Raw genomic sequence first — 24,981 nt, forward strand, 5'->3', positions numbered from 1 at the left:
TTTTTCATTTCGACTTGTTGTTTGATTGCATTATCAGCAGCCACAATCATCCCGCTTTAAGCGCCGTTTCGGGCTCCGGGGACCTGTACTGAAGGAATAATTTGTCGGAAGCTTTCACCCGCCTCTGCAGTTTCTAGCGGCGGTGGAGCCGTTTGTTCATAGTAATGATGATATTGCTGTGCGGCAGGTGCGGCTTGAGGCCACCCGGTGCCTGGCAAAACTGCGAGGCTTTCGAGCGATGGCTGAGGCCGCAGTCCGTCGGAAAAGGTTGAGCGGTTATATGAAACCATATCTTGGGGGGTTATAGGTGTGAAGCCTCTATAGGAAGTTGAGCCCAGCACTGACTGTTGCTGTTGGAATCCAATATTTTGGGAAGGTTCCGAGTTTTGGGATCGAATAGATGCAAGAGAAGGTTGGGATTGGAGAAGATGCTCCGTGCTTTGAGAATGTGCCAATTGCTTTGGGGGGTAGTGATGCTGGAGTAGGCGAGATTGAGTAAGTCCACGAAATGAACGACGCTTGGAGTTTGGTTCGGAGGCTTCTCGATAGGCAGGAGAACCTTGAACAGTCACTTGTTTACGTGGAATGCGGTAAGAATTTAGGGGGGGATGCTGCTGGAGTGCTTCGCTAGCCAAACGCTTATGTGGAGGTTTAGGAATTCCAGGAGGCCAGTTAGAACCAGCTGGTGAAACTGTCCAGTAAGCTGTTGTTTCTGAATCAACATCCTCATGATGACTTGGAGCTCTTTTATGAAGGTTTCTCTGGTTTCTTTGGTTTCTAGGAGGAGGGGGAGGAATAGGAATTGTAGAAATGGATGAAGAATCTTCTTCTTCTATTTCTTCTTGGTTTATATCAAAAGTTCTGAGCTTTATATTGGAGGAAGTAGAGCCTTGGGTTTTGGCGAGTAACTGAGCGAGTTTTTTGTTGACCCGAACACAGCAATACTCTTCCAAACCGGAAGCTCCTAATTTTTGGACGTTGAGGTAGACCGGAAGTGTAAAAAGAAGAGCCATGATGAACTCAGCCATGGAAAATGCCCAGATGGTTAAAGAAAAGGCCATGAGACCCAGGGTAAAAGCCTCGAGGCTGGAGGATGTGGCGATTTCTGTGATAGAGGTCTGTCTCAAGGTTGCGACAAGAGTTGCAGTGTTAATGATTTGACGCGGGGTTTCAGCAAAGATGAGTCTGATCCACCCATGGTAAGCAAAGAAGACAAAGAAGGCCATTGACTCTTTAAAGGGACGAGATTTTGATATGCGGACAAAGAGACAAAAGTGATTATAATTTTTGATGGAGTGGTAGTTACGGGCCAAGGTGTTTGTGTATGCCATGGAGATATTGCGTCTGCGGATGATGCGCATGGCGATGGCCAGGTCTATGAGCAGGAGCAGGATCGAGAAGAAGATACATCCAGCAAAGAGCCATCGTGAGACGAAGAACGGGACGACAGGCTCAACTATGGAGGCCCAGCGGTTGTATGCTAGTAGGACAATGGCGGTGTAAAGGTCAGATCCAAAAGCAGCTAACGAAAAGCCGATGCCGATCCACATTGCGGTGTAGCGACAGAGGAAGGAGATGCCATTGGACCTAAATGGGCTTGTATCCTATTAGGGATGAGAGCAGGAAGAAACATATTAGTCAAGGCTTATATAAATAAGGGTGATGAAAATATTGGGAAATGTGCTTGTTATATATATTATTATTATGGATTAGTCAACTTACGACCCAGTCAAAGGTAGATTCTTCAAACTCGCGAACCCACTTACGGTTGAAAATAACCATTTGGAGGAGAATAAAGGGTGATGGGTTTATGGGAAAGTTTAATTGTGGTAGATTTAGATATATTGAAGTTATATATAAAAAATAGAGGTCATAGCGGAAGCGGACCTTGACTGGAATGGATATAACTAAGGGGAAAGCGAGAGGTCTAGTATAGCCCAGTCAGTGACATAGTAGTTATGAATCGGAACTGCGGGGTTTTAGTGAAGCTATTTATATAAACCAATCGTAGAATCGATGGACATGCCAATTGACAAGACCTAGACATACAATCAGATAAGATAGATGGAGGTTTGAACGATTGATAAGTAGTTAGAAAGAATTAGGGTGGTAATAAGACACGTAGCATAGGAAATAATATATTCCTTCTTCATGGACAAAATTTCAGGGGAGAAGTTATATTCCGGAACCCTAACCACAATATATAAATGGTGCGGTTAAGAAACCAATTTTAGTAAGAAACGGCACTAGAACATTATTGGGTTGCACAGATGGGTACAAGCAAATGCTCTATGCTCTGCAACTAATCGTCAGGTTCACCCCCCCTATAACATCAAGATAACGACATAATCTAGTTACTACTTGTCGACATTTGAAAGGGTGGTAGTTGTGGGAAAAAAAAGTTGGATAATAATTCTTATAAGCATTATTAGATAATTATCTAAGGGATATCCCTTGGTGGCCAAATATTTATATGGTATATATATAAAGGAAATCTTTTATTGTCAAAATGGGATTCTAGGGCCGATTAAGAAATAATTATCAAGATTATTCTCAATCATGTAAATGGCTGAAAAAGAGTAAATAATTTTAGTGAAAAAAAAAAAAAAAAAAGAAATGATTTTTTTCTTTGTTATTTATTCAAAGTATTAAACAAAAAAAAAAAAAAGATATATCTGATAAGTGAAAAGAAAAAGGGGGGGGGGGAACGAGGAATAAAGATTCCATCAGATTGGGGATTTCCAATAACAAGCAAGAACCCGTGCTACTGCTATTCGCAATTAAATTAACACTAAGAGATTATTTGATTTGAAATATCCTGATAATCGGATTAATTAAGAAAGTGAATTTTTTTTTTTTGCTTGATTTGGCGATTTCCTAAAGAGATTTTTGGTGTTTTTGTTTATTTATTTTTGAATATTTGCCTCAATAATTAGGTATGTGTCTCAAAATATGGGCCATGTTTCTTTTGAGCCACCTGATTTTGGGACACCACACACAAAACAAAGTCCCGTCGATTTTTATTTTTATTTTTTTCAAAAATACGTGTAAAAATAAAACTTTTATTTTTTTTTAAATAAGAAAAAATTAAATAAATAAACACTTCAAAAGGGTCTTGCAAGAAATAACAAGAAAAAAGAAAAAAGAAAAAAAACCCATTTGAGAGTGAAGTCATTTGAATTAGTGGGGAAGTTAAATATTAGCAAAAATGACCTATTTCTCACTTTGTATTTTTTTTTTTTTAAATTTTATTTTATTTTATTTTTTCAAATTTATAAAAAAATAAAAAAACTTTTAAATCCGCGCTTTTTTTTTTTTTTTTTTTAATTTTTTTTTAATTTTTTTTTAATTTTTTTTTAATTTTTCTAGACTAGCAACTTTACAACAATAGCAATCACAAAAAAAAAAAAAAAAACTGCCCATTAACGGAATCCAGCCAGATATAATTATAACAACACAAGCGACAAACAATTGTACTTTTCGATTTCTAATTTGTTATTATCACTTTTATTATTATAATAATTATTAATATTGTTATTATTATTTTAACTATTACTGTTATTATTACTTTATAAAGTAATTACGTTCTTACTATTATTATTATTATTATTACTATTATTATATATATATCTTAGCACAATTTGTATATCAGTTCATCCATCTTATTCTTCTTTACATTTGACTTTTCCATTTTTTTTTTTTTTTTTTTTCAATCACACTACATGTATTTTTTTCAATCATGGTACAACGACGATCTGAAAACTCAGACCCGCCGCAAGAATCTCGGTCAGAACGACCCAGGCTCCGAAATCAAACCCTCCAACAACATATTGATCTATCGAACTCTTCTTCATCAGAACATGCTAAAATCCTACCATCTCCATCACAAAACACACCCAGTTTTAATGCTTTGGGATCCACTGGTGTTGCTACTGCTACTGGTAATAACTCTATTGTTTCATTAAGCTCTTTCTCCACAGAAACTTTAACCGAGGCCCGACAGCAACCTTGGGAAAATCGCAGTGATCAACACACAAAAAGCCCAGGTAGCCATTTTGAGGATAAGAAAAGAATGAAAGGCAAATACAGGCAAAAACCTCATGGAAATGACATTAATAAACACCATAGTTCGATTGGACTCGAAATGCAAAAAATGGACATTGAGGACGACAACAATAGGCAGAATCATAATGTCAAAAACATTAATAGTGATGATGATGAAGATGACAAGGAAGAATATAACGAAGACAATGAAGAAGATGGTAGAACATCAACCGTTGAAATTTCCCCATTTTCTCCATATTCTTCCTCTTCTTTCTTGCTTTCAAACGACTCCACCACATCTTCTTCCAACACAAGCCTCAGCAACATTCACAAAAAGCGTAGAAACACCTACGTGATACCCAACATGCCCGACACTATGCGACAGCAAAAACATTCGGCTGCTTTGAAAGCATACGAGCACTGGAAGGCTGGGAAAAGTTCGTTGCGACAAGCTGCGCTCAAGTTCCACGTGGACAAAAACATGGTAGTCCGCGCCCCAACCTTGGGCCAGAAAAAGCTCCATAGCAGACGCTTTTTCGAAATTGAGGAAGAAAACGCTATTGAGCATGCTATTTGCTATATTGTAAGTCTTGAAAAGTATGGCATGCCAAGGCTCATTAGAGAAATGGCCGAAATGGTGTTGCGTAAAAGACCAAATGTTGCGTCTTCATCATCATCAACACCAACATCAACATCAACTTCTCCTTCTACAAAATCATTTGAAAATCATCATACATCACCGTCTTATTGTGAACTCTCCCGTGGTTGGGCAAAACGTTTCATTGAACGTCATCCTCATGTGGGCCGTGGCCTCATTTCTTACAAAGAATCAGGGCCTCACCCTTATGGACCCTTTAACCTCGCTCAAGCTTGGTTCACTCTTTATGCAGTGGCCATTCAATATTTTGGCCCTGTATCCCCAAGTAATCTTTATAGCATAGGCGAGCTATCTTTATCCGAAGTCCTTTTGCAATCACCTCCAGCAGCAGTAGCAAGTAATACTCAGCAACACTATCATTTCATTCCAACAACTCCCTTTTTCAAGTCTTCTAATTCATCCTCATCATCATCATCACCCGCATCATCTTCTTCTTCACCCTCTAATTTATCTTCATCATCTTCTCCTCCTCCTAGCTCATTTTCATTGCCTTCTTTTTTCCCAAGTGTCTCTAAATCCACAGAGTCTACCATTCTCATTGAAGCAATCTCTGGTGATGGCTCTATGTTGCCATCTTTTGTTATTCCGTCTCCTCGTGGAGTTTCTCCAGATGTTTACCGAAGAATCAAATCTCAGTTCCCTGATGTTTCTATTGCAAGTTCCTCTTCGCAAACTGGGAAAGCTTTCCGTAACCACTCTATTGACTTCCTCATCAACCATTTCGACCGCTGCACGGCCGCAAAATCAAACAACGGTGCTTTGCCTCGAGGTCTCATCATTGATGGTGCTGGAAAGCTTGCAGGGTCTATTACAGGGACTCCCAGCAGCTTTACCAATGCAACTGGAGTAGCAACTGGTGGTTCGAATTCTGGTTCTGGTGGTGACGATCCTTTGGCAAGTGCCAAACAGTCAATAGAATCAGAATTCATTATGCAAGCTGCAAAACGTAATATTGTGGTGTTAATTCTTCCAAAATTGCCCAAGGCTTGCCCCATCAAGCCCTTTTCTGCCTCTGGATTCAAGTCCGCTGTGAGGACCAGAGTTAAAGCTAAATTAAAGTGCCCAGGCTTGTTACCGTCTCAGAAAGTCCCTACGAGACCTGGAACTGCAAGTCTTAGCAACCTGCTAAATCCGAGCAGTAGCACAAGCAGTAAATCTTTCCCATATTCTCATTTTCCCTCGTCATCTTCTTCTTTTTTGCCTGCAAATAACTATGGAGAGTCTAATAGTAACCATGGAAGTAGTACTACTAGTGGCAGAGATAGCTGTTCACCTTTTTTCCCAATAAGTTCCACGGCCTCAACAGGTGTCAGTGGTAGTGGTAAAAGCAGAAGCTCCACTGTGACACCCCCATCTACTACAGGCACAATAACTATAGCGACTGCAGCGGTGGTGCCTGCTATTGGAATGAATACATTCACTAATTCTACTACTGCTACCACCACTACTACTACTACTTCTTCTTCTTCATCATCATCATCATCATCATCATCATCATCTTATCCCTCTGCATCTTCCTCGACACCTTTTTTTACTTCAGCCACTGCCATTCGGTCTGACGTGGAGTTAGGGCTCTGTGCATACTTTGAGGCCAAACAACAGGTTCCGGTTGAAGACATCCAGGATGGGTTTCGTCGTTCTGGGCTTGTTCCGTTTGCACCCTGTGAGCTAAATGCAAGTTTGGCCTCGCCAGCCATGGTTGCAGCAGCTGCTGTTGCTGCTGTACCCCATTTCCCGTTGACCAAACCAGGAGATGCTACTGCTTCTGCTTCTAGTGGCGGTACAGTTAAAAATAACCGAGAAGTTAAAAGTGGTGTTGGTGGCAATCTTAACATTAGCAACAACAATGGCGGTAATAGTAGCAGTTGTAGCAGTAATAATTATAAAACTACAACTTTGGGGGGGATGCAGGCAATTGTGGAAACCACTAATAGTCTCCCGCAAGCAACGGCGTCGGCATCAGCATCGACTGCCGAGCCTGGTCACACTCTTGTGAGTTCATCAATTATTGGGACTGGAGAAAATTCCAATGATGAAAAAACCCAATGCTACCACAGAAATGAGAAAGAGCTAAACGAGGAGCGGAATGAAGAAATTTATGGGCAGCGTCAATTTGTTGCCCCTCTTCAACAACAACAACAACAACAACAACAACAACAACAACAGCATTTTCATAATCTCAATAATAACAACCATAATAATAATCACGAATCTTACCAATCTTCTGAGGTTCGTGACCATCGCATGGAAATCCAAGGTTTGTTGGACTCAAGTCATACGGCAGCGTCCACTCCTCATGACTCACATTCTTGGAAGCCCACTCCTAAGACTGGAGCAGGCACTAAAGTGCTTCAAAGTTCAACAAGCTCTACATCTCAGACAGTGTCTGATAACAACATCAGGAGTGACTCGGGTAATAATAATATCTATTACAATGAAGCCAAGTTAACAAGTTCGGGTTCTGGAACTCTTACACAAACGAGTGTAAGAGGACCTGTGATAGCACAGTCTACAACAAATAGCACATATTTGGGCAACCCATGGGGCAATAACTGCCACAATAATGAAAACAACAATACTTCCAATTCAGTTCTACCTCAAGTCTCCGTGAGTGCTAAAGCTTCAAGTTCTGGAGCAGGTTTCGGGTCAAGTTATAGCAGCAGCTGGGTTTCTGCGACAGGATCGCATGCTCATGCAAAATCTTCTGGAGCACGCCATGCTAGGTCAACAACAAGTGCTGGGCCTCTTCTCATTACTCCTAGACGCCCCCTTTCTTCAAATGCTGGTGTAAATAGCATCAGTAGTAATAGTAGCAGCAACAGCAGCGGCAGTAGCGGAGACAGCAAAAACAACATTACTGGTATTAAAAGTCTTGTGCGTCAGTTCCCCGAGTTCCAACGTGAGGAATATCCCTTAGAGCGACAGATATTAACACCAGGAACTGGTGCATCGGTGCTTCGCCCTGGAACTCTCATTTTATCATACGACGAGTTGCTTGCACGCTTAGGGACATCCCCTGCTGAATTTGAGCGGATTTACGAAACGTTTGCGCGGGTCAAATGGACTCTGGAAGAGTTCAAGGCGAGCTTTTAAAAAAAGCCCGTGATATAGGGTGTAGTGGCCACAGAGAAATTTTCACTAGGCTTGTTGTAAATTTTTATTGGATAAAAAAGATGATCTGACATTTCATTGAGAACAGAATGAAAGAACTTGACTTGTAGTGACAAAGTATATATAAATGCTGAAAAATAATAATAAAAATAAAATAAAATAAAATAGAAAAGAAAAGGAAATAAAAGAATAAAATAAATATAAAAACCTAAAAATTAAGGTAACTGTCTAGGTTTTCATCAAGAATTATGGGCTGTGCAGAAGATGAACCCATAGAATTATCACCAGGCGGCTGCTGTGGTTGTTGTTGTAGATGCTGCTGATGCTGACTTGCAAAAAGTGCCGGTTGGAATTGCTGCTGTTGGACAGTCTTTATTGGCAACCCTGGAGACGGTACACCAGGGGCAGCCGACGCCGGCCGACTACCAATACCTGGGTTATTATTATGGTTGATTCCACCAATACCCATACCACTATTATTATTATTACCATTGTTGTGTCCATTATTGCCAATCCCCATACCAATACTATTGGTATTGTGCATCATTTGGGGACTTAACCCATTCATGCCAGCCTTTTGGTTTTTAAGAATCATCTGAGCCTGTACTTGTGCTTGTGCTTGTGCTAGTGCCTGTGCTCGAGCTTGAGCTTGTGCTTGGGCTAGGGCTTGGGCTTGGGCTTGGGCTTGGGCTTGGGCTTGAGCTTGAGCTTGAGCTTGGGCTAGGGCTTGAGCTTGAGCTTGAGCTTGAGCTTGGGCTTGGGCTTGAGCTTGGGCTTGGGCTTGAGCTAGGGCTTGAGCTTGAGCTTGAGCTTGAGCTTGGGCTTGGGCTTGAGCTTGGGCTTGAGCTTGGGCTTGAGCTTGAGCTTGGGCTTGAGCTTGGGCTAGGGCTTGGGCTTGGGCTTGGGCTTGGGCTTGGGCTTGGGCTTGGGCTTGGGCTTGGGCTTGGGCTTGGGCTTGGGCTTGGGCTTGGGCTTGGGCTTGGGCTTGGGCTTGGGCTTGGGCTTGGGCTTGTGCTTGGGCTTGGGCTTGGGCTTGTGCTTGGGCTTGTGCTTGTGCTTGGGCTTGTGCTTGTGCTTGTGCTTGTGCTTGGGCTTGTGCTTGTGCTTGTGCTTGTGCTTGAGCTTGGGCTTGTGCTTGGGCTTGAGCTTGAGCTTGTGCTTGAGCTTGAGCTTGTGCTTGAGCTTGAGCTTGAGCTTGAGCTTGTGCTTGAGCTTGTGCTTGAGCTTGAGCTTGTGCTTGAGCTTGAGCTTGGGCTTGAGCTTGAGCTTGTGCTTGTGCTTGGGCTTGGGCTTGAGCTTGAGCTTGTGCTTGTGCTTGTGCTTGGGCTTGAGCTTGTGCTTGGGCTTGTGCTTGTGCTTGTGCTTGTGCTTGAGCTTGAGCTTGTGCTTGTGCTTGAGCTTGGGCCTTAGCCTGATGAGCTTGCACTTGAGCCTGTTGGTTTTGGGCACGCGCGTACTTGTGCATAACTTGCTGTGCAAGCGCTGGACTCCGTAGGGTTTGCACAGGACTGTTCCCGCCAGCCGGTGAAAACCCAGTAGCATTACCTATGTTCTGCTGCAAAGGAATTTGCTGATGTATTTGTTGTTGCTGCTGCTGTTGTTGCTGCTGTTGTTGCTGCTGTTGTTGCTGCTGTTGTTGTTGTAGTTGCTGTTGGAATTGTGGTCCTTGTTGATGAGCCTGAGAATTTAGCTGATGAATCCGTTGATCCTGTTCAAACTCAGTCCCTTCACCGGTACCATTATCCCCTCCCTCTATATGGTGCGGTGGTGACACCCTATGTACCCCAGGCCCTCCAGCCCCTGCATTTGGATTTAGATTTAGATTTGGATTTGGATTTGCGTTTGCGTTTGGATTTGCATTTACGTTTACGTTTGCACTGGTATTAGCAGCAGAAGCTGCTGCAGAGGCTTCCGAAAGTGCTCGTGACATTTTGCGAATGTATTCTAGTAATGGAAGGTTTTGGTTATAGCATGCCAGTAATGTATCCAAGCTGGCACTCACCCGTTTTGCCTCAAGTGCAACTCGTGTAAAGACCGCTTGAGGACTTTCATTTTCAGCAACATTGTGCGCAAGATGCTTGTAAACATTGGGGGCATCAAACTGGAGCTCGCAAATAAGGGTTTGAAGTCGACTTAGCTCTTCGATATACATGTCGATGCTTTCAATGCTTTGCAGAGAGATTGGCGGGTGTTGTTGTTGCAGCAGCTGTTGCTGCTGCTGTTTAATGTTCATATTACTATTATTATTACTGTTGATACTTGGCGATAGTGCCGGTGATGAGCCCATGGCCACATGTGATCTTGCGGGTCCTCCTCCGGGTCCCATTTTAGTCAGATTAGATGAATAGGCCGTTTAATGATTAATGAAAGATAGGGTACTTTGATTTGTGTGAGTGTGTGTGAGTGTGTGTGAGTGAGTGTGAGTGAGTGTGTGTGATGGAAATCTCCTTATATATTTTTATTATATTTATTAAATAAGTGAGAAAGAAAAAAAAAAAAACACCAACGCTTAAAAAATGCCCATAATCTACAGACTCTAATTTACACATGTTACTTGTAGATATCATCATGACAATCATCATCAATCTCTTTGCAAATCATTGAAGGCATCGACATGTATATCGAAAAGCCAAGTCGACTCCAAACCCTTTATTTGGTCTTGCGAATCATCACCACATCTCCTTCAAGTGCCCATTCACAATGCAGATCATTAACCAGTCGCGACCAATCCATTCCTAACACAGACTCGAGCTCGGTTCGGTCCATGCGCAGGTAGCTACGGCCTACCCGGGCGAGTGCTTCCTTAGCCATGGTCAGTTCGCCAAACGCCATCATTCGGTGGAGAGCGGGGTCACGCTCGGCATCAAATGCGCGTCGCCACTGGAAGTAATCGCGGTCGACCCAGCAGCCAATAAATTCATACAGCGGAGATTCCGGCGAATAGTACTGGCCCAGAAGTTGGAATGCGCTGGCACAGTCATCTGCGTAGTGGACGAGGTGATAGATGTAGATTGTACAAACTCGTTGGAACTCGTCTTCACGATAGTAATCTTCTAGCTGAGCAGTATCCAATAGCTCGGGAAGTATATCGTTCAATAGTGTCAGGAATGCCGGAGTATAGGTCTGGTAATGTCCGTAGACGGCTGAAACAAGGATGGAAAAGATGAGAACATCTTTGTGGAAATCTGTGGGTGGGAGTGAGAGGATGGCTTCGCGTAACACCCGGAGCTGCATTAAAATATTATCAATGGTGATAACATCTGCAGGAGCTTGTAGATCTTGATCCAGCAGCTCCTTGTTGATTGTAATGTCGCGGGCGTAGTCAATGACGCGCTGGGTGCGTGTTGACAGCGTTAGCTGTAGAAATTTTTCTTGGATATTGTTGAAAAAATTAATTCTCTCTGACTCGCTTGTCTGCAGGGGGTTTGAATGACCGCGAGACACAAGCCCATATGACTGGGAGGAGGTAGAAGCGGTTGAAGAGATTCCCGTGGCTACGGATGATGAGGTGCTCACGGAGACTGAAGATGCAGTACTATTTTTGCGGGCCACTTGATCAGAACCCGAGTTGCCTTTAAAAATTGACCGGTTAAACAGTAAACTACTTTTGCGATTTCCTTGAGTGGATGACAAATGTCTGCCAGGGAGATCATATTGAGAGTTAAGTGCATCTCCAAGAGATGATCCACGTCGACGGTCGTTTCCCTCAGCATGTGTTTGGGGCGGTTGTCGTTGAGAATACTTGTTAGGGGTCATTACGGGTTCTTGAATCTGACGACGATGAAAGTCAAGTTGTTGCTGGTGGAGCTGTTGCTGATATTTTACCTGTTGGGTTTTTTGCACATTTAAGTAGTGCTCCTCCTGTAAGGTTTGTGTGCTGCCGGCAAAACTACTTTGTGTGCTTACCGCACTACTGGGGGGGCCTCCACAGCTGCCACTACTAACTGCGCTGTGTGCCATGTTATAGTGCTGTTGGTGGCCATCCAGATCTAGCCGCGGCTCTACTTTTCGCCCATATACAGCCGGCTTCATCATGGGTGTCCCCTCTGTGGAAACTTGTGTTGTTACTGCTGCCTTAGATCCGATTCCATCCCAAAAGCCATTGCTTCCGCTACCCCCTGGACACAAGTTCTCGCTAGTGGTTGTTGAGTAGATGGAACTGGCTGTTGTCGATTCGGTCCCGCCAGACCGCATACTGAATAGAGATCCAGACGAAGATGCTGTTGATGCTGCAGATCCTCGTCGACTGAATGCAGACCGTAGCGACCTCCAAGGGGTCATCCGGCCTCTGTTGGAAGAGGTAGGATTTCCATTATTATTATTATTATTATCGTTATTATTATTGTCGAACGCCACGCTTATATCTGTAGAACCTCTCCGTTTCATGGTCAAGGTCTAAGAAGGAAGGTGTTATATACTAGATTTGGCTACTCTAATTAAAGATCTTCTGGAACAGATTAATACTCGGACGAGATTTTGTTTAAAAAAAAAAACGACGTAGGATTTATATCTAAAGTGGAAGAAGATATAGAATATATGAAAATAAAAAAAAGGTGATATATATCAAGTTAAAAATGAATATTAGCTTTTGAAAAGAAAAAAAAAAGAAGAAAAAGAAGAAAAATCTCATTTCAATTGAAGTAATCCCCCCTCTTCTAATTAAGCTTCTTTTCATCCTTCAGTCTACTTTTGATGCTGCTTCTGCGTACTGATGCTGCCGCCTCTGCCGCCGCCCATAGATTAATTAATAAATTATATTTGCAAATCTGGCAGTACCCAAAGCATAAAGAATCTTACTCGATTTGATTTTTTCCCTTTTTCCATGCTTTTCTTTTAAAAAAAATTATAAAAAATTATAAAAAATTGTACAAAATTTATTTATTTAATTCTTTCTTTCTTTCTTTCTTTCTTTCTTTCTTAAGGGCCTTTTTTTTTTTTTTTAATATGGTGACACCCTCTTTTTGTTAAAACATAGAAATAAACCTTATAAGGTTTATTCATAATTATGAAAGTATATGGAAAATGACCATGGCATAGTGCACTGGCAAAATTTTATGAAGAAACTCTGGACGCATAAATCTTTACATAAAACGAAAGTTAAAGCCATTTTATTAAGTTTTATGTTTTTAAAACCAAAAGGCACTCCTTTCGACAATAATTGAAACTCACATATGTTGAATAAGTGCAGAGAAACTAAATTTCCTCTAAAATATTTTAAAAAAAAAACATTCTCAAATGCTGAACCAGAAAAAAAAAAAAAAAAATAGAGAAGTAGTATTCGTCAATTTAATACCACCAGAGCCTTAGACTTGAAGGAGTTGGCTAAATCTCTTTCATGCTAGCCTAGTAATTAGTATATAATATATAATATATATATAGTGGATAAAGCTTTTCCCCTTATTTATTTCTTGCATGACTTTTTTCAGCCTATTTGAATTCCTCAATCATGAGGCTTATATATATAAAAGACTCAGCCATTCATAGAAAAGAAAGAGGAACAGCTTTTAATATTACTATTCAATTTCTTTTGAATTTTTTTTTTTTTTTTTTTTTTATAATAGTAAGAGTAAAAGTAAAAGTAGAAGTAGAAGTAGAAGTGAAAATATAAATATAAATAAATATAAATAAATATAAAAAAAATGAAAACAATCATATCCTAAAATATTCTCATTCTTTCTGATCTTGTGATCATCTTTATATGAATACCAGTCAACCCACCTTCCTTTAGATCCTTTTATCATGTTAACAAAATTCTTATCCTCAATACTGCTTCGCGAACCACACTAAAAATTTATATGCTTCGTGAACCCAAATGAACAAATTTATTTATTTTTTTTTCTTACTCATCAAAACTTTCAAAATATCAAACCCGTCTAACGCAGCATCCCTTTATCGCCAGTCCATTTTTACCAACAAACATATATAAACTATGTCGGTTTTTCTGCTTTCCCAAAGAACTGCCATCAACTACTTTCATCAAACATCCCATCTTTTTATTTCTCGCTCTTTTTCTTCAAAACTTTTGAAAATCGCCTTCTGTGGTTCAGACCTCTTTTCAATCCACTCATTTAAAGCTCTTCTCCAGTATGCTGCAACTCCTCAAGCTATCCAAAGTATAGATCTCATCACCCGCAAACCAAAACCAGCAGGCCGAGGCAGGAAAACAATCGCAACTGTTCCAATATTAGAACAGCTTCCAGAACTACAACAAATTTACTCTTCCACAGGCCCTATCCAAACACATACCCCGGAATCCACTAAAGAGTTTCTCGACATTCAAGCTGCCCGAAACTTTGACATAGTTATTGCTGTATCTTACGGTAAACTTATCCCTCACCAATTCATCGCTGCATTGCCCTATGGTGGCCTCAATGTTCATCCATCGCTTCTTCCTAAATACTCAGGTGCATCGCCTCTCCACATGGCCCTTCTCAATAGAGACCCTTATACTGGTGTCACTGTGCAAACTCTTCACCCCACAAAATTTGATCGCGGTGATATTCTTTTCCAGAGCCCAGAGTTACCCCTACCGCAACTATTAAATCAAAACCATCTATCCTCACTAACATCTGATGAAGCCATTTTGGCTGCTGACTCCCCTCTGGCTGCAATCACAGACACTTTAGGTGTTGTAGGGGCACAAGCGCTTGTACATGTCATTAAAAACGGTCTCTACGAATCCCCTGCAAACAACAAACTGACTCCAAAATATGATTACTCTTACGCTCCACGTATCCCTTCTACCGCGGCTGAAATTCATCTCTCATCCATGGATACTACTACTATTCTCGTCAATAACAAGGTCCTCGGACCCCTCTACATATTTCAAGAAACTATTCCGCCGCTTTCTAAAAAAATGAAAAAGAAACTCGGAAATGAAACCTCCGTTCCAGTCCCCAAGCGTGTGCAATTGCACTTACTAGAAAACGCTTCTCAATCTTTCCCAAATGAATTCCCAGAACAAGCTACCCAAATGGCTCTCGGAGACTACTTTCTCACACACATAACCGACAAGTCCACTGAATCAGATTCTGCTCTTGTCTTTAAAACAAGCGACGGCTTCATCGCCGCACGTCAAATCAAATCTGAAGGCTATGCCGCATGCTCTGCTTATCAACTTGCTCTTAGCATGAAAAAGCGGGGCATCTTTAGAAACTCATTTATTCTTTAATATTATCTCTTGCTTCTTTTGTAAATAAACGTAACGAACAAAATTTTTTTAAAATTAAAATTAAAATTATAAAATACCAAAAAAATCAAATCAAATCAAATCTAAGCTACCGTTTGATACTTGCGGTTATATTCTGTCACAGCAATTCCAATCTCTTTGTACAGATACTTGCGACTTGATGCATCTGGAACAGGAATAAACGGGCCCTGGACACTACCCCGCAAAATTAGGGCTAACCCTGTGCGTTCCATTGCAATCGTCTGCAAATCTCTAAACATGACTTCCCACTCCGTCGTCATAGTGCTTGTGTTAAGCAACATGATGCGCAAAAACGTCACCATTACAACCATTTCACTTTCAGCAAGTGCCAAATGTGCCAGGTACTTGTCATTAAAAAAGTCACCATTGTTGCACATTTTCAACCATTCCTGACCCTGAGCATTCCGCTGATTGTATGGACGAATAATCCCATCGTATGAAATGCTTCGTGGGGGTCGAATACGCTCAATCGCATTTCCATCGAAGATCGTCGTCGTGTTTTTCACGCCCTCACTCAAACTGTTGGCAAAATCAAAAATGCCAATCGCCGTCTTAGTAGGCAATCCAATCAAACCCTTACCTAGACCTTTAAAGAATCCAGCAGCTCCCTCCTCCGTAGCTCCACGCACAGGCGCCAAAGCAAGTCCAGTAACACCGCTTGTAATACCTTCTACAAGAGAATTGGCAGCAGAAGTCAATCCATTCAGTGCGTGTTTAGGACGATTGCGGCCCATCTTGTTTCTTCGCTGATCTTGGAAAGTCCGATCCATTGTTGCAGCAGTCAACCCCTTAGAAATACTTCCTGTCATTTTGGAAATACTATCACTGAATCCAAAGACAGACTTCTTCATAAAACTCAAACCACCCTTGGCAATACCAATACCAAGCTCTTGTGGACGATCGTTCAAAATATACCCTTGATATGGCTCATAAAACATATCCATAAATCCAGAACTCAAATTGTTGAACAATCCAACGGGATTACCCAAAAAGTCTGCAGACCCCAAAATTTTATGAATTTGGTTCATAAATTCTTGACGATAGTGTGCAGAAATTGACTGCAGCAAAAGTGGGAATGGAGTTCGAACATTAGCCATGACAAGTGCATTTAGCTGAACAGGCGCATCGTTAATGTTGCCAATAGCCATTGTAAGTGCATTCAAAAAGAAACCAAGCGCTGTTTGCGAATCTGTCTTCTCCTCCGCATTGACATGCTCAGTTCTTACAAATGACAAATCCATCTGAGCTGGTTGCAGATTCAAAATCTCAAAGTAAAGATCAAGACCTTCAGTGTCATTAAGCGGCTCAGGAATATGCAAGTCATTATCGCACAAAACATCAATATTCTTCTTCTGGCCCTCCATATAAGAGTTGTAAAAGTCAATGGCTGCAAACAAAAAGTCTTCATCCATCTCCAGAGTGATTTGCTGAAGCAAAATGGTAAAAAACTTAATATAAATCACACCATGATTGTTGTCTCGGACTCTAGTGACAGAAGAGGAAAATGTGGGATGCGCTTCCATCTCCTTGCCGGTCTGGGGAACAACACTGGGGAACAAAATGATGGGATAAACTCCACCAAAAAGCTGATTGTCAATCTGAATCCACTTGATCTTAATATTGAAAGTGTCATACAAGTCCGATGTCTTGAAGTTAAACTCAATACCACGCCAAGTCATGTAGCAGAGCTCCTGCATTCGACGGTTGATCAGTGACACACCAATGCCCTCAAATTTGACATTGACATTAAGAGTAATGTCACCTTCATCATCTTGGACACTGAATGCTTCAGTTGGTGCTGTTGTAGAAGCAATACTGGCTTGTGAAGGGTTGTTCTTCAGCTTGTACAAACTCACTTCAGGGTCGTAGTCAGAAAGAACAAGAGTTTGCGTAGGACCATCAGCAACAACGTTTAGATCAACAATGCATGGAGACTGATTCCGGTCACCAGGAACCTTCATAGGAGGAAGGTTTCCAATTTCTGCAAGCTGAACACGGCGTTCTCTACCATTGGCTTCAATAACAAGCTCTTTCAATGACTCGGCAGGATAATCCCAAGCATATGGCATGACACTTTTTGCTGGAATGAGATAAACAATCGGCGTAAACTGAGGGTGCTTAGGAAGCTCAATACCTGCTTCATCGACATATGGATTTGCCTGATAAAACTTGAATGGCCTGTCTGTGAAATTGCGAATAGAGTAGGGCCAATTGTTTCCTGCTTCATCAATATGGATGTACAAGGTGGCATCCTCCATCAAAATGTCAATCTTGAGCAAACCATAGCCTTTGCCATGTTGATAAACACGCAAGTGAATTCGACCAATGTTAGAGATGACAAATGGTGCAGTCCACTGAGATGTAGCACCAAAAAAGCAGGCGCTAAGCTGCATGTTGCTTGATCTGCGCAAGAAGTGTACAGGTTGAACACTGTTCGACTTAACAACAACAATATCTGAAGACCCAGTGTCACGGATCTGAATGTCATCTTTAAGTTTGTTGTGCACAACAAATCTGGGAGTCAAAGTAACAATCTTGGTAAGCTTATAAATGCCTTGTCCCTCAGTAATGTGAACACCAACGTGAATTTCTGATTGACGGGTATTGGATTGGATGACAACATCAGAATCCTTGCCAATAGTATCAAAACTAATCTCTTCACTCCACTTAGAGTCCCCAACTTTGATAAGAGCACGCTTGTTCGAATCACGATCAAAAGACCACATCTTTGGCACAGCCTTTTTATGTAGCACTTCTTGTCCATTGCGTGTTGCAGTGTCATTAAACACTCGAGAAGTAGCTGTGTTGAACTTTTCCAAAATCTTGACATCCAAACCGGTCTTGTTTAAGATTATATATGGAGAATAAACCATAACCTTGAGACCTCTTCCCTCTTCTTCAATAAAGTGAAGCTTAAGTGTCAATCGTTGACCATCAATAGATCTTGTGACCAAAGTATCTTCCCTCTTAAAATCGCCAGTCTTATTGGTATTAATGACTGCAAAATCAGTGTTCTCATAATCGCCCTCCAAAGGATGGACGTTAAGCATAAGAAAATGAGACAGTTGTATAACATGCATAGAGCCTGTCTTGCCTTGCTTAATAGTATTGGTCCACTCTTTCTTGACAGTTTTATCATAAACACGATAAACAAAGTCAAACGGCAAAAGATTTACTATCTCTAAAGGTGCTGCTAAAACAACTTTCATATGAGGGTAAACTTTGGGAAGAGGAAGTGACTTGTCATAGACAGCCGCTGCTTGCACATAAAAATATGTCCCCGTAGACTCGTCCTTGGGAGGACAAACAACAGAGCAAGATCCCGCAAGCAAATCTTTCCAATAAATGGGTTGCTCAGACCAATTAAAGGGAAGATGATCAAATGGCTTTACATCAATGGGGTTGTCATACATGTACTCAATTGGAATAGCACGAGAATCTCCAGGATTAAGCTCCCATGTAAGAGGGGTAGTAAGTTTTTTACTTGGATGAGCAGAAATGGCACCAGTGTCATTTGGAGCATCAATGCTGCCTGAGCGGCCTATTGAGATTACCATTGGCGCTTGAGTATTATTGACGAATGTAAGAGCTGATCTCAACACAATACGTTTAATTGAATGATCCATTGAAACTTCACATAAAAGTCTGTGATTGATGCGACGAATCCGTGGATTAAGTGTGTAGAGATGCTCTCCCACAGTGGTAACAGAAATGTTCCGGATGGGTTCATAAGGTGAGTTCAACAGACGAACGCCTAAATTAACTTTTTGGGCATCAGTGCTCAGGTTCTCACGTACCGTATTCCAGTCGTAAAATCGCCAAGGGATTTCTTCATTATCTGGAATAGTGGCAGAAGTCTGGACTTCATTTTTGCTATTACCATCAATCCAAACTTCGACACTGTATCCAGTTTGGTTCAAAATGCGATAGGGGGCAACATCGTCGCGAGGACGTAGCAAAAAATTATCATCAATATCGTCGGAAATAAACTCGACAGCATGGGAAATTGAGCTAATAGTTTGAGAAGTAATTGTGAGCTCCATAAGCTTTCGCGAAAACAAATTGACTGTAGTATTATTGTTTTCAACGGAGCGTGCAACATGAAATCCTAAGTCCCACGGTTCAATAAGGGGCTCCCATGCAGACTTTTCCGAATTGTATATATTCACAAAAGTCTCAATGGATGTTTCAACAGTAAGATTGGAAGACCAATCTCTGACATTGACAGTAAAAGCCTTGGCACACATATCAAGCATGGGAAGCTCATTAAAAGTGCCAATTAGAACAAGACGAAGACCATCAAATTCAGCACTGAGGCGCTGACCTCGGACTACAATGTCAATATCGTCAGCAACTCGAGTGCTAGAGCTAGTAACAGGCGCAATAGGCTGTTTTAGAACGCTGATATCGCTTTTGCGAGAAATAGAGCTCCGTCGAATTTTTCTTCTTTTAGAAAAGCGAGAATATCTAGGTGCCTCTTTAAGAGGCTCAACATTCTGTTTAGCATCAATTTCAGAAGACATAATGTTAACTCTTTTGATAATATCCAGAGCAAGGATAATGTCGCGCAGAGCAAGACGCAAAACCAAGGGTTCAACTGTGATATCAATCTTGGAAATCTCTGCGGTTGGTGATGAACCACGATTGTCAATGGCAACAACCAAAGAAAAGTCATCTAAAATACGAAGTCTGTTGCGATCAAATGCATTCATTTTGCATAAGAAAACCCCAACTTTGCTTACAGACATAACCATAGTCTCTTCTTGAGACAACACAAAGTGTTCAGCCTTGAGAACAATAGCTTCAGAATCCACAAGCTTAGGATTTGCCAAAAGAATAACTGAGGCATCAACGACATTCACATGATAATATATCTTCATCGAAGAAGGCTGTGTGGACTGTGAAGTAGTATCTCCACCCTCGTCTTCTATTAGCATATCCTCTGTAATGTCTTCTGTAACAGGATCCTCAACAGCAGGTGGAAAGCCATAAAGAAGGAACGCTTTAACAGCAAATAAGTAGTCCATAGCTAAAATCATTCTTGGGCTGTCGACTGTAAGAACAGCTTTTAGAATTCTGTTTTCCACAGGGCCTGTCATGGTCACATTGCACATAAACTGATACTCTCCATGTGTAGCTGATGGAATAATTTCAGAAAACTTGTTGTCCTTTACTGATCGGGTATCATGAACAGTGAACGCTTTCATGTGAACATCTGATTCTAAATCACCAGAAGCTTTCATGCGTAGCTTAGCACCCAAATCATCCACGGTAAATTTAGAAAGGCTAGTGGATTCCAAGTCTTCCGAGGCAACATTTGCTGTATTTGTGTAAAGAGATAACGCAAGCTTGGGAACTTCAAACGAAAGATCCATTTTGCTGACTGTGTAATTAGATGTGTTAGGTGATATAGGACGTGATAAGCCAACATTACCGATATGCTTCTGTTGTTTAAGCTCTTCCTCCAAATTAATCATTTCATCGTCTGGGATTCCACCATCACCGCCAAAGATACCAGCTACACTAGTACTCATCTCCATCAAAAAACGGTATTGAAGTTCTGTTATGCGAACTGTGGTTTCGGATAAGCTTCCTGTAACAATTGTGATCGGACGACTGATGCCATCATATGGCTCAACGTATGAAACATCAAACGACATGTCAAAATTATCAATAATTTCCAGTTTTTGAATAGTATTAGGGAAGTGGAACTTGGAAAACAAACGAGTCGAGCGAATACCAAATTGAATGTGGTTGGCAAGAGGCCCATCTGGATCTTCTTGAAAATGAATGTACTCATTGTTGGCATACATTTCACCAAGATGCGCAACAATAGTGTCACAAAGAGTTTCTCCATGACTGAATTTAATTTTAGGGAAAACAAGAATAGGAGTACTAATATGAAAATCGAAATGAATCTTGTTTGCATCCTCAATTTGATTTGCCTGGTTATAGGCAACTTGTCGAGCAGAGTCAAATAGTGCCTTCATTTGAGCAAACTTGGACCCAAAATTCATGATGCGAGCAAACGGCTCTTCCACAACATTAAACTTAATCGAGCCAGCGTGAAACTTGATTAGACTATTGTAAATGTTTGATGTCGTACCAGGCGCAAAGGTTTGATAATTGAAGTCGGCCAAGTCACTTCCTTCAATGCTAATAAGTTTGCGAAGCATAGATTCACGATTAATGCCATTATTAACTTCATCGTGAAGTGTAAATTTTCCTATGCGTGCTTCAACTTTCATAGTCTCTGGAACCATAAATACCTTGACAAATGCACTATCCAACTTGGTTGTTGCCAATTTAATACCATCATCATTAAGTAACAATATAATACCATGTAGATCAACAGTGATGTCAATCTTTGCCACAGAATCGTGATCTTCTTCAGAATTTGAAGAACTTGTAGGTGATGGAAGCGTCAACTGGGAATTATCTGGAGTTTCTGCTGGAGAAGTGAATGTAGTAATAATGAAATCTAGAATAGATAGAAAGCTCTTTGGGTTAATGACAAACTTAATAGTAGAAAGAGTAACATCAATAAGCTGATCATTAATGTCATTTCCCAGAGTATCCACTTTGCCAGTGTTAACACGCTTATACTTGACTTTAAAAAGCTCGTTCAATCCGGAATCAGCATTTTCCAAAGAAGTTGCAAATTTGCGAAGCTCAGAATCAACATTATTTTGCACATAGTCTTCAATACAAAGGCTCTTTAATACCACATCGGCGAGCATTTCGCCATCCTTGTAGTAGTAGTATAAGTCAAAAGATTCTAAAATCATATCAACTAGAGGTTCTTGTTTCAGTGAAACTGGATCAGTGCAGCGATGCAAAAACATTTCAACACGATCAACCCGGAAATTGAACTCAAATATCTTTTGATCAGAATTCTTTAAAGTTGGTTCGGGAGGTGCTGGTTCTTCTTCGGTATCACTGTCAATGTCAGGAAGAATAGGGATTGATGATGGTGCAATGGAAAATGCGCGTGAGCGACCAAGATTATGGGAGTATGAGTCGCTTTCCTTGTTAGAGCCATCCTTTGTGTCATTTTTCTTTGGACTTTTGTTTCCATCGTCTTCAGCATCAAAATTAAAGTTGGGAATGCAAACATCAACAATTTGCATCATAATTTTGTACTTTGCATCAGACATGGAGGCCACAAATTTAGGCAAATTACCAGAAATTTTAAACTTCGTAAGACTGTGTGCCTCTGGCAAAATAGAAACTTCTACCAAAAAGTCCATATTAATTCTATCCAAGACTGAAGAAGGGTCGTCAGACACGCCATTATGAAGCTGGCGCATTGTGTCACGAACATTAGACCCAATTAAAAACTGAGTATTGTGAAGTTGAACATTGAATTTGTCGTACATAAGAGACTCCAGGCGCTTCCAGTCATTATCAGTATAAACCATAGTCTTCTTTTTCTTAACTTCTTCAATCACTTCTTTGCCAACGAGATGACTGATAGCAGAAATATGACCAGCATCTATGATGGCACAAGGAGAGGCCCAACTGGTGGGGTCGAGGGGCATAACGATAAGGGGTGCCTGCATATCAATTACAAGGTTTACAGTCTTATGTTGCTGTAAAGCATATTCAAGACCAATTCTTGTTTGGTCTCTGATCTCTTCGACAGTTGCACCAGCAGCATTCATAATGGCACCAATTGTTTCCAAGTGATTCTTTGGAGGACGGAAAAACCGCGCAATGTTCTCCAAAAACCCTGTGTTATAAAATATGGTGATACTCTTCATTTTTATGAAAAGATTTGAATCAGCACTACCGTCCAGCGGATTGCTTTCAAAAGAGAGCCAAAAAAATGCGTCTTGATCAACAGAAGATTCAACATCTGTAGAGCATTTATCTGGGTGGTCTTCAGAAAAATCTGGTATAAAATGTGTTCCAATAGACTTGACTGTTACAATCTGCTTATAGAGTGTGTCTTCAGAACCATCATCAACACGAAGCTCATGAAGAGAGAGATTTGCTGTATATGAATCAGGTCTGTTATAAAATGAAGAATTGAACCCATTGAAAAGAATTGTAACCACATCTCGAACGTCTCCATGTGGATTTGTGCGAAGTCTGAAACTTCCAGACTTAAGTGCTGCTTCTATTTCCATGGTGACAGTATCTTTAGGAATATCAATAGCATCAATGATTGCCTTCTTTTCATCCCACTCAATGGCTTCATAGAGTTCTTTCCGCTGTTCCTCTGTCATGACAACTTCGTTATTATCGGTGGAGCCATCAGAGTTTGCAGTGCTGATTGCAGCTGCATTAGTATTCTTGTTCCAAAACCAACCAGACCATGTATTGTTTTCTTTAGAAGCTGGCTTCTGTGGTTTTAAAAGAGCCTTTTCTTTTCTAAGTTGAGATTTAGCAATTGTTCTGTAAAATCGCAAATCTTCAAATGACGTTTTGGTTTCAATGTTATTGAACTCGTCAATCTCTTCTAAGGTAAGTGGTGGTGATGCAACAGTACGCTTTTTAAATAGCTCAACATATCTTATTCTTTCTTTGCGGTGTTCAAGAATATAATCCCATGACCATTCCTTGCGTTTCTGATGGATTTCGCTTAACACACAATTTGCTGCATATTTAAACCAGGCTTTAGGATCATCTTTAATAGCCATCTTGGGTCTAAATCGTTGAAATTCACGCGAAAGTTGATATACATTAAATAACTCGGCTGTCCAAAGCATGTCACGGTACTGATCGCTGTCAAAAACAAATGCAAGTTCGTCGAAAAGAAGTTGAGCCTTGGTTTTTGGACCTGCAGAGGCATCTTTGTTAAGAGTAATATGTCCAACACCAGAAACAGGGCGGAGAATATATTGAAAAGAATTAGTGAGGGTAGGGTCTGACTCAGCTGCTTTTTTCATGTATTCGATAAGTTCCTCGTGAGAAAAATCCCGGGTAGATTTGCTATCAGTATTCCAATACAAAGATAGTGACCCAAGCGTTGCCAATTTATGAGTAATGACTTTGGTGTCGGTAAGAAAACTTGGCTCCCAGTTTTCATTAGTTGAAACAGCAGAAATCTCTTTAAGGGATATACCGATAGAAAACTCGTGGCCCGGAACGCTGCTATTGTCTTCGTAGCGTATGTGAATATTGTTAATTGTAATCTGTAAATTGTCAATAATTTTTGTGACTAAACTGTCAGTGAAACTTTGGTTTTTGCGGATTTCCTCAGGCGAGAGATTCTCTGTATCATGAATTCTATCTGCTAGCTCCAAATCTTCCAATTTGTTTCGCTTTAATGCTAATTCTCTACGTTCTTCTTCGGCCGCATCATAAGCTTGATCTAGCTTAGGAACTGCAACAAGGAAAACATTGTTAATAAGAACCTTTACTGGCTTATTCTTGAGATTAGACCATGGAATTTGAAGGACAAGTTCACCAAGATGACCTTCAACGACATCAATAGGGAGCTTTAGTTGATCAAGAGCCTAAAGATTTGTTAGTCAAATAATTTTTTTTTTTTTGTAATAAAACATACCTCGCGTTTAAGACTGAGATTTCTAAGTTTTACATCGCCGCTCCAAATTCCAATATTTAATTGTTTCGGATCGAAATTTTTGACCTAAATATAGTTAGAAAAATGCAATTATTGTTGGAGAAAAAAAAAGCATACATATGATCCCTAAAAAAAGGTTGGTTAGTAAAGGCGCATTAGAAAGACCAATTAGGTTGTCGATTATAAAAAAAAATATCATAACATACAAGAAATCTATTCAATAGCGATGCCACCAAGGATTCCAACATGGCGGGCTTTAGTTATTGAAAAGAATATCAATTATCTTTTTTAAAGAAAAAATAAAATAAATGGAATAAAAAATTAGAGAGAGGGGTAATTAAGAGATGACAAATGATTGGTGCCGTTTCTATCCCAACTTTAAGAGTAGAGAACAAATAATGAATGAGAAATAGATAGGCAATTGTC

General features: G+C 40.6%; 6 protein-coding genes across 6 annotated transcripts; 2 read left to right on the forward strand and 4 right to left on the reverse strand.

The window, feature by feature from the left end:
- Positions 1-56: 56 nt before the first annotated feature.
- SAPINGB_P001438 (uncharacterized protein) lies at positions 57-1,782 on the reverse strand (the record flags this gene model as incomplete). The annotated part of the gene is made up of 2 exons (XM_031996160.1): positions 57-1,604; positions 1,723-1,782. 2 exons carry the CDS (start codon positions 1,780-1,782, stop codon positions 57-59), a joined length of 1,608 nt encoding a protein of 535 aa, XP_031852051.1.
- A 1,957-nt stretch (positions 1,783-3,739) lies between these two features.
- On the forward strand, positions 3,740-7,795 carry SAPINGB_P001439 (uncharacterized protein; the record flags this gene model as incomplete). The annotated part of the gene is made up of 1 exon (XM_031996161.1): positions 3,740-7,795. The coding sequence occupies one exon, from the start codon at positions 3,740-3,742 to the stop codon at positions 7,793-7,795; it is 4,056 nt and encodes a 1,351-aa protein (XP_031852052.1).
- A 226-nt stretch (positions 7,796-8,021) lies between these two features.
- SAPINGB_P001440 (uncharacterized protein) lies at positions 8,022-10,139 on the reverse strand (the record flags this gene model as incomplete). The annotated part of the gene is made up of 1 exon (XM_031996162.1): positions 8,022-10,139. One exon carries the CDS (start codon positions 10,137-10,139, stop codon positions 8,022-8,024), a length of 2,118 nt encoding a protein of 705 aa, XP_031852053.1.
- Positions 10,140-10,462: 323 nt separating this feature from the next.
- Positions 10,463-12,199, reverse strand: SAPINGB_P001441 (uncharacterized protein; the record flags this gene model as incomplete). The annotated part of the gene is made up of 1 exon (XM_031996163.1): positions 10,463-12,199. The coding sequence occupies one exon, from the start codon at positions 12,197-12,199 to the stop codon at positions 10,463-10,465; it is 1,737 nt and encodes a 578-aa protein (XP_031852054.1).
- A 1,543-nt stretch (positions 12,200-13,742) lies between these two features.
- SAPINGB_P001442 (uncharacterized protein) lies at positions 13,743-14,984 on the forward strand (the record flags this gene model as incomplete). Its single annotated transcript, XM_031996164.1, has 1 exon — positions 13,743-14,984. One exon carries the CDS (start codon positions 13,743-13,745, stop codon positions 14,982-14,984), a length of 1,242 nt encoding a protein of 413 aa, XP_031852055.1.
- A 101-nt stretch (positions 14,985-15,085) lies between these two features.
- Positions 15,086-24,803, reverse strand: SAPINGB_P001443 (uncharacterized protein; the record flags this gene model as incomplete). Its single annotated transcript, XM_031996165.1, has 4 exons — positions 15,086-24,487; positions 24,538-24,621; positions 24,673-24,681; positions 24,762-24,803. 4 exons carry the CDS (start codon positions 24,801-24,803, stop codon positions 15,086-15,088), a joined length of 9,537 nt encoding a protein of 3,178 aa, XP_031852056.1.
- Between the last annotated feature and the right edge of the window lie 178 nt (positions 24,804-24,981).

This window comes from Magnusiomyces paraingens, assembly GCF_902498895.1.
Source record: "Magnusiomyces paraingens strain CBS 517.90 genome assembly, contig: contig1, whole genome shotgun sequence".
Taxonomy (NCBI): Eukaryota; Fungi; Ascomycota; class Dipodascomycetes; order Dipodascales; family Dipodascaceae; genus Magnusiomyces; species Magnusiomyces paraingens.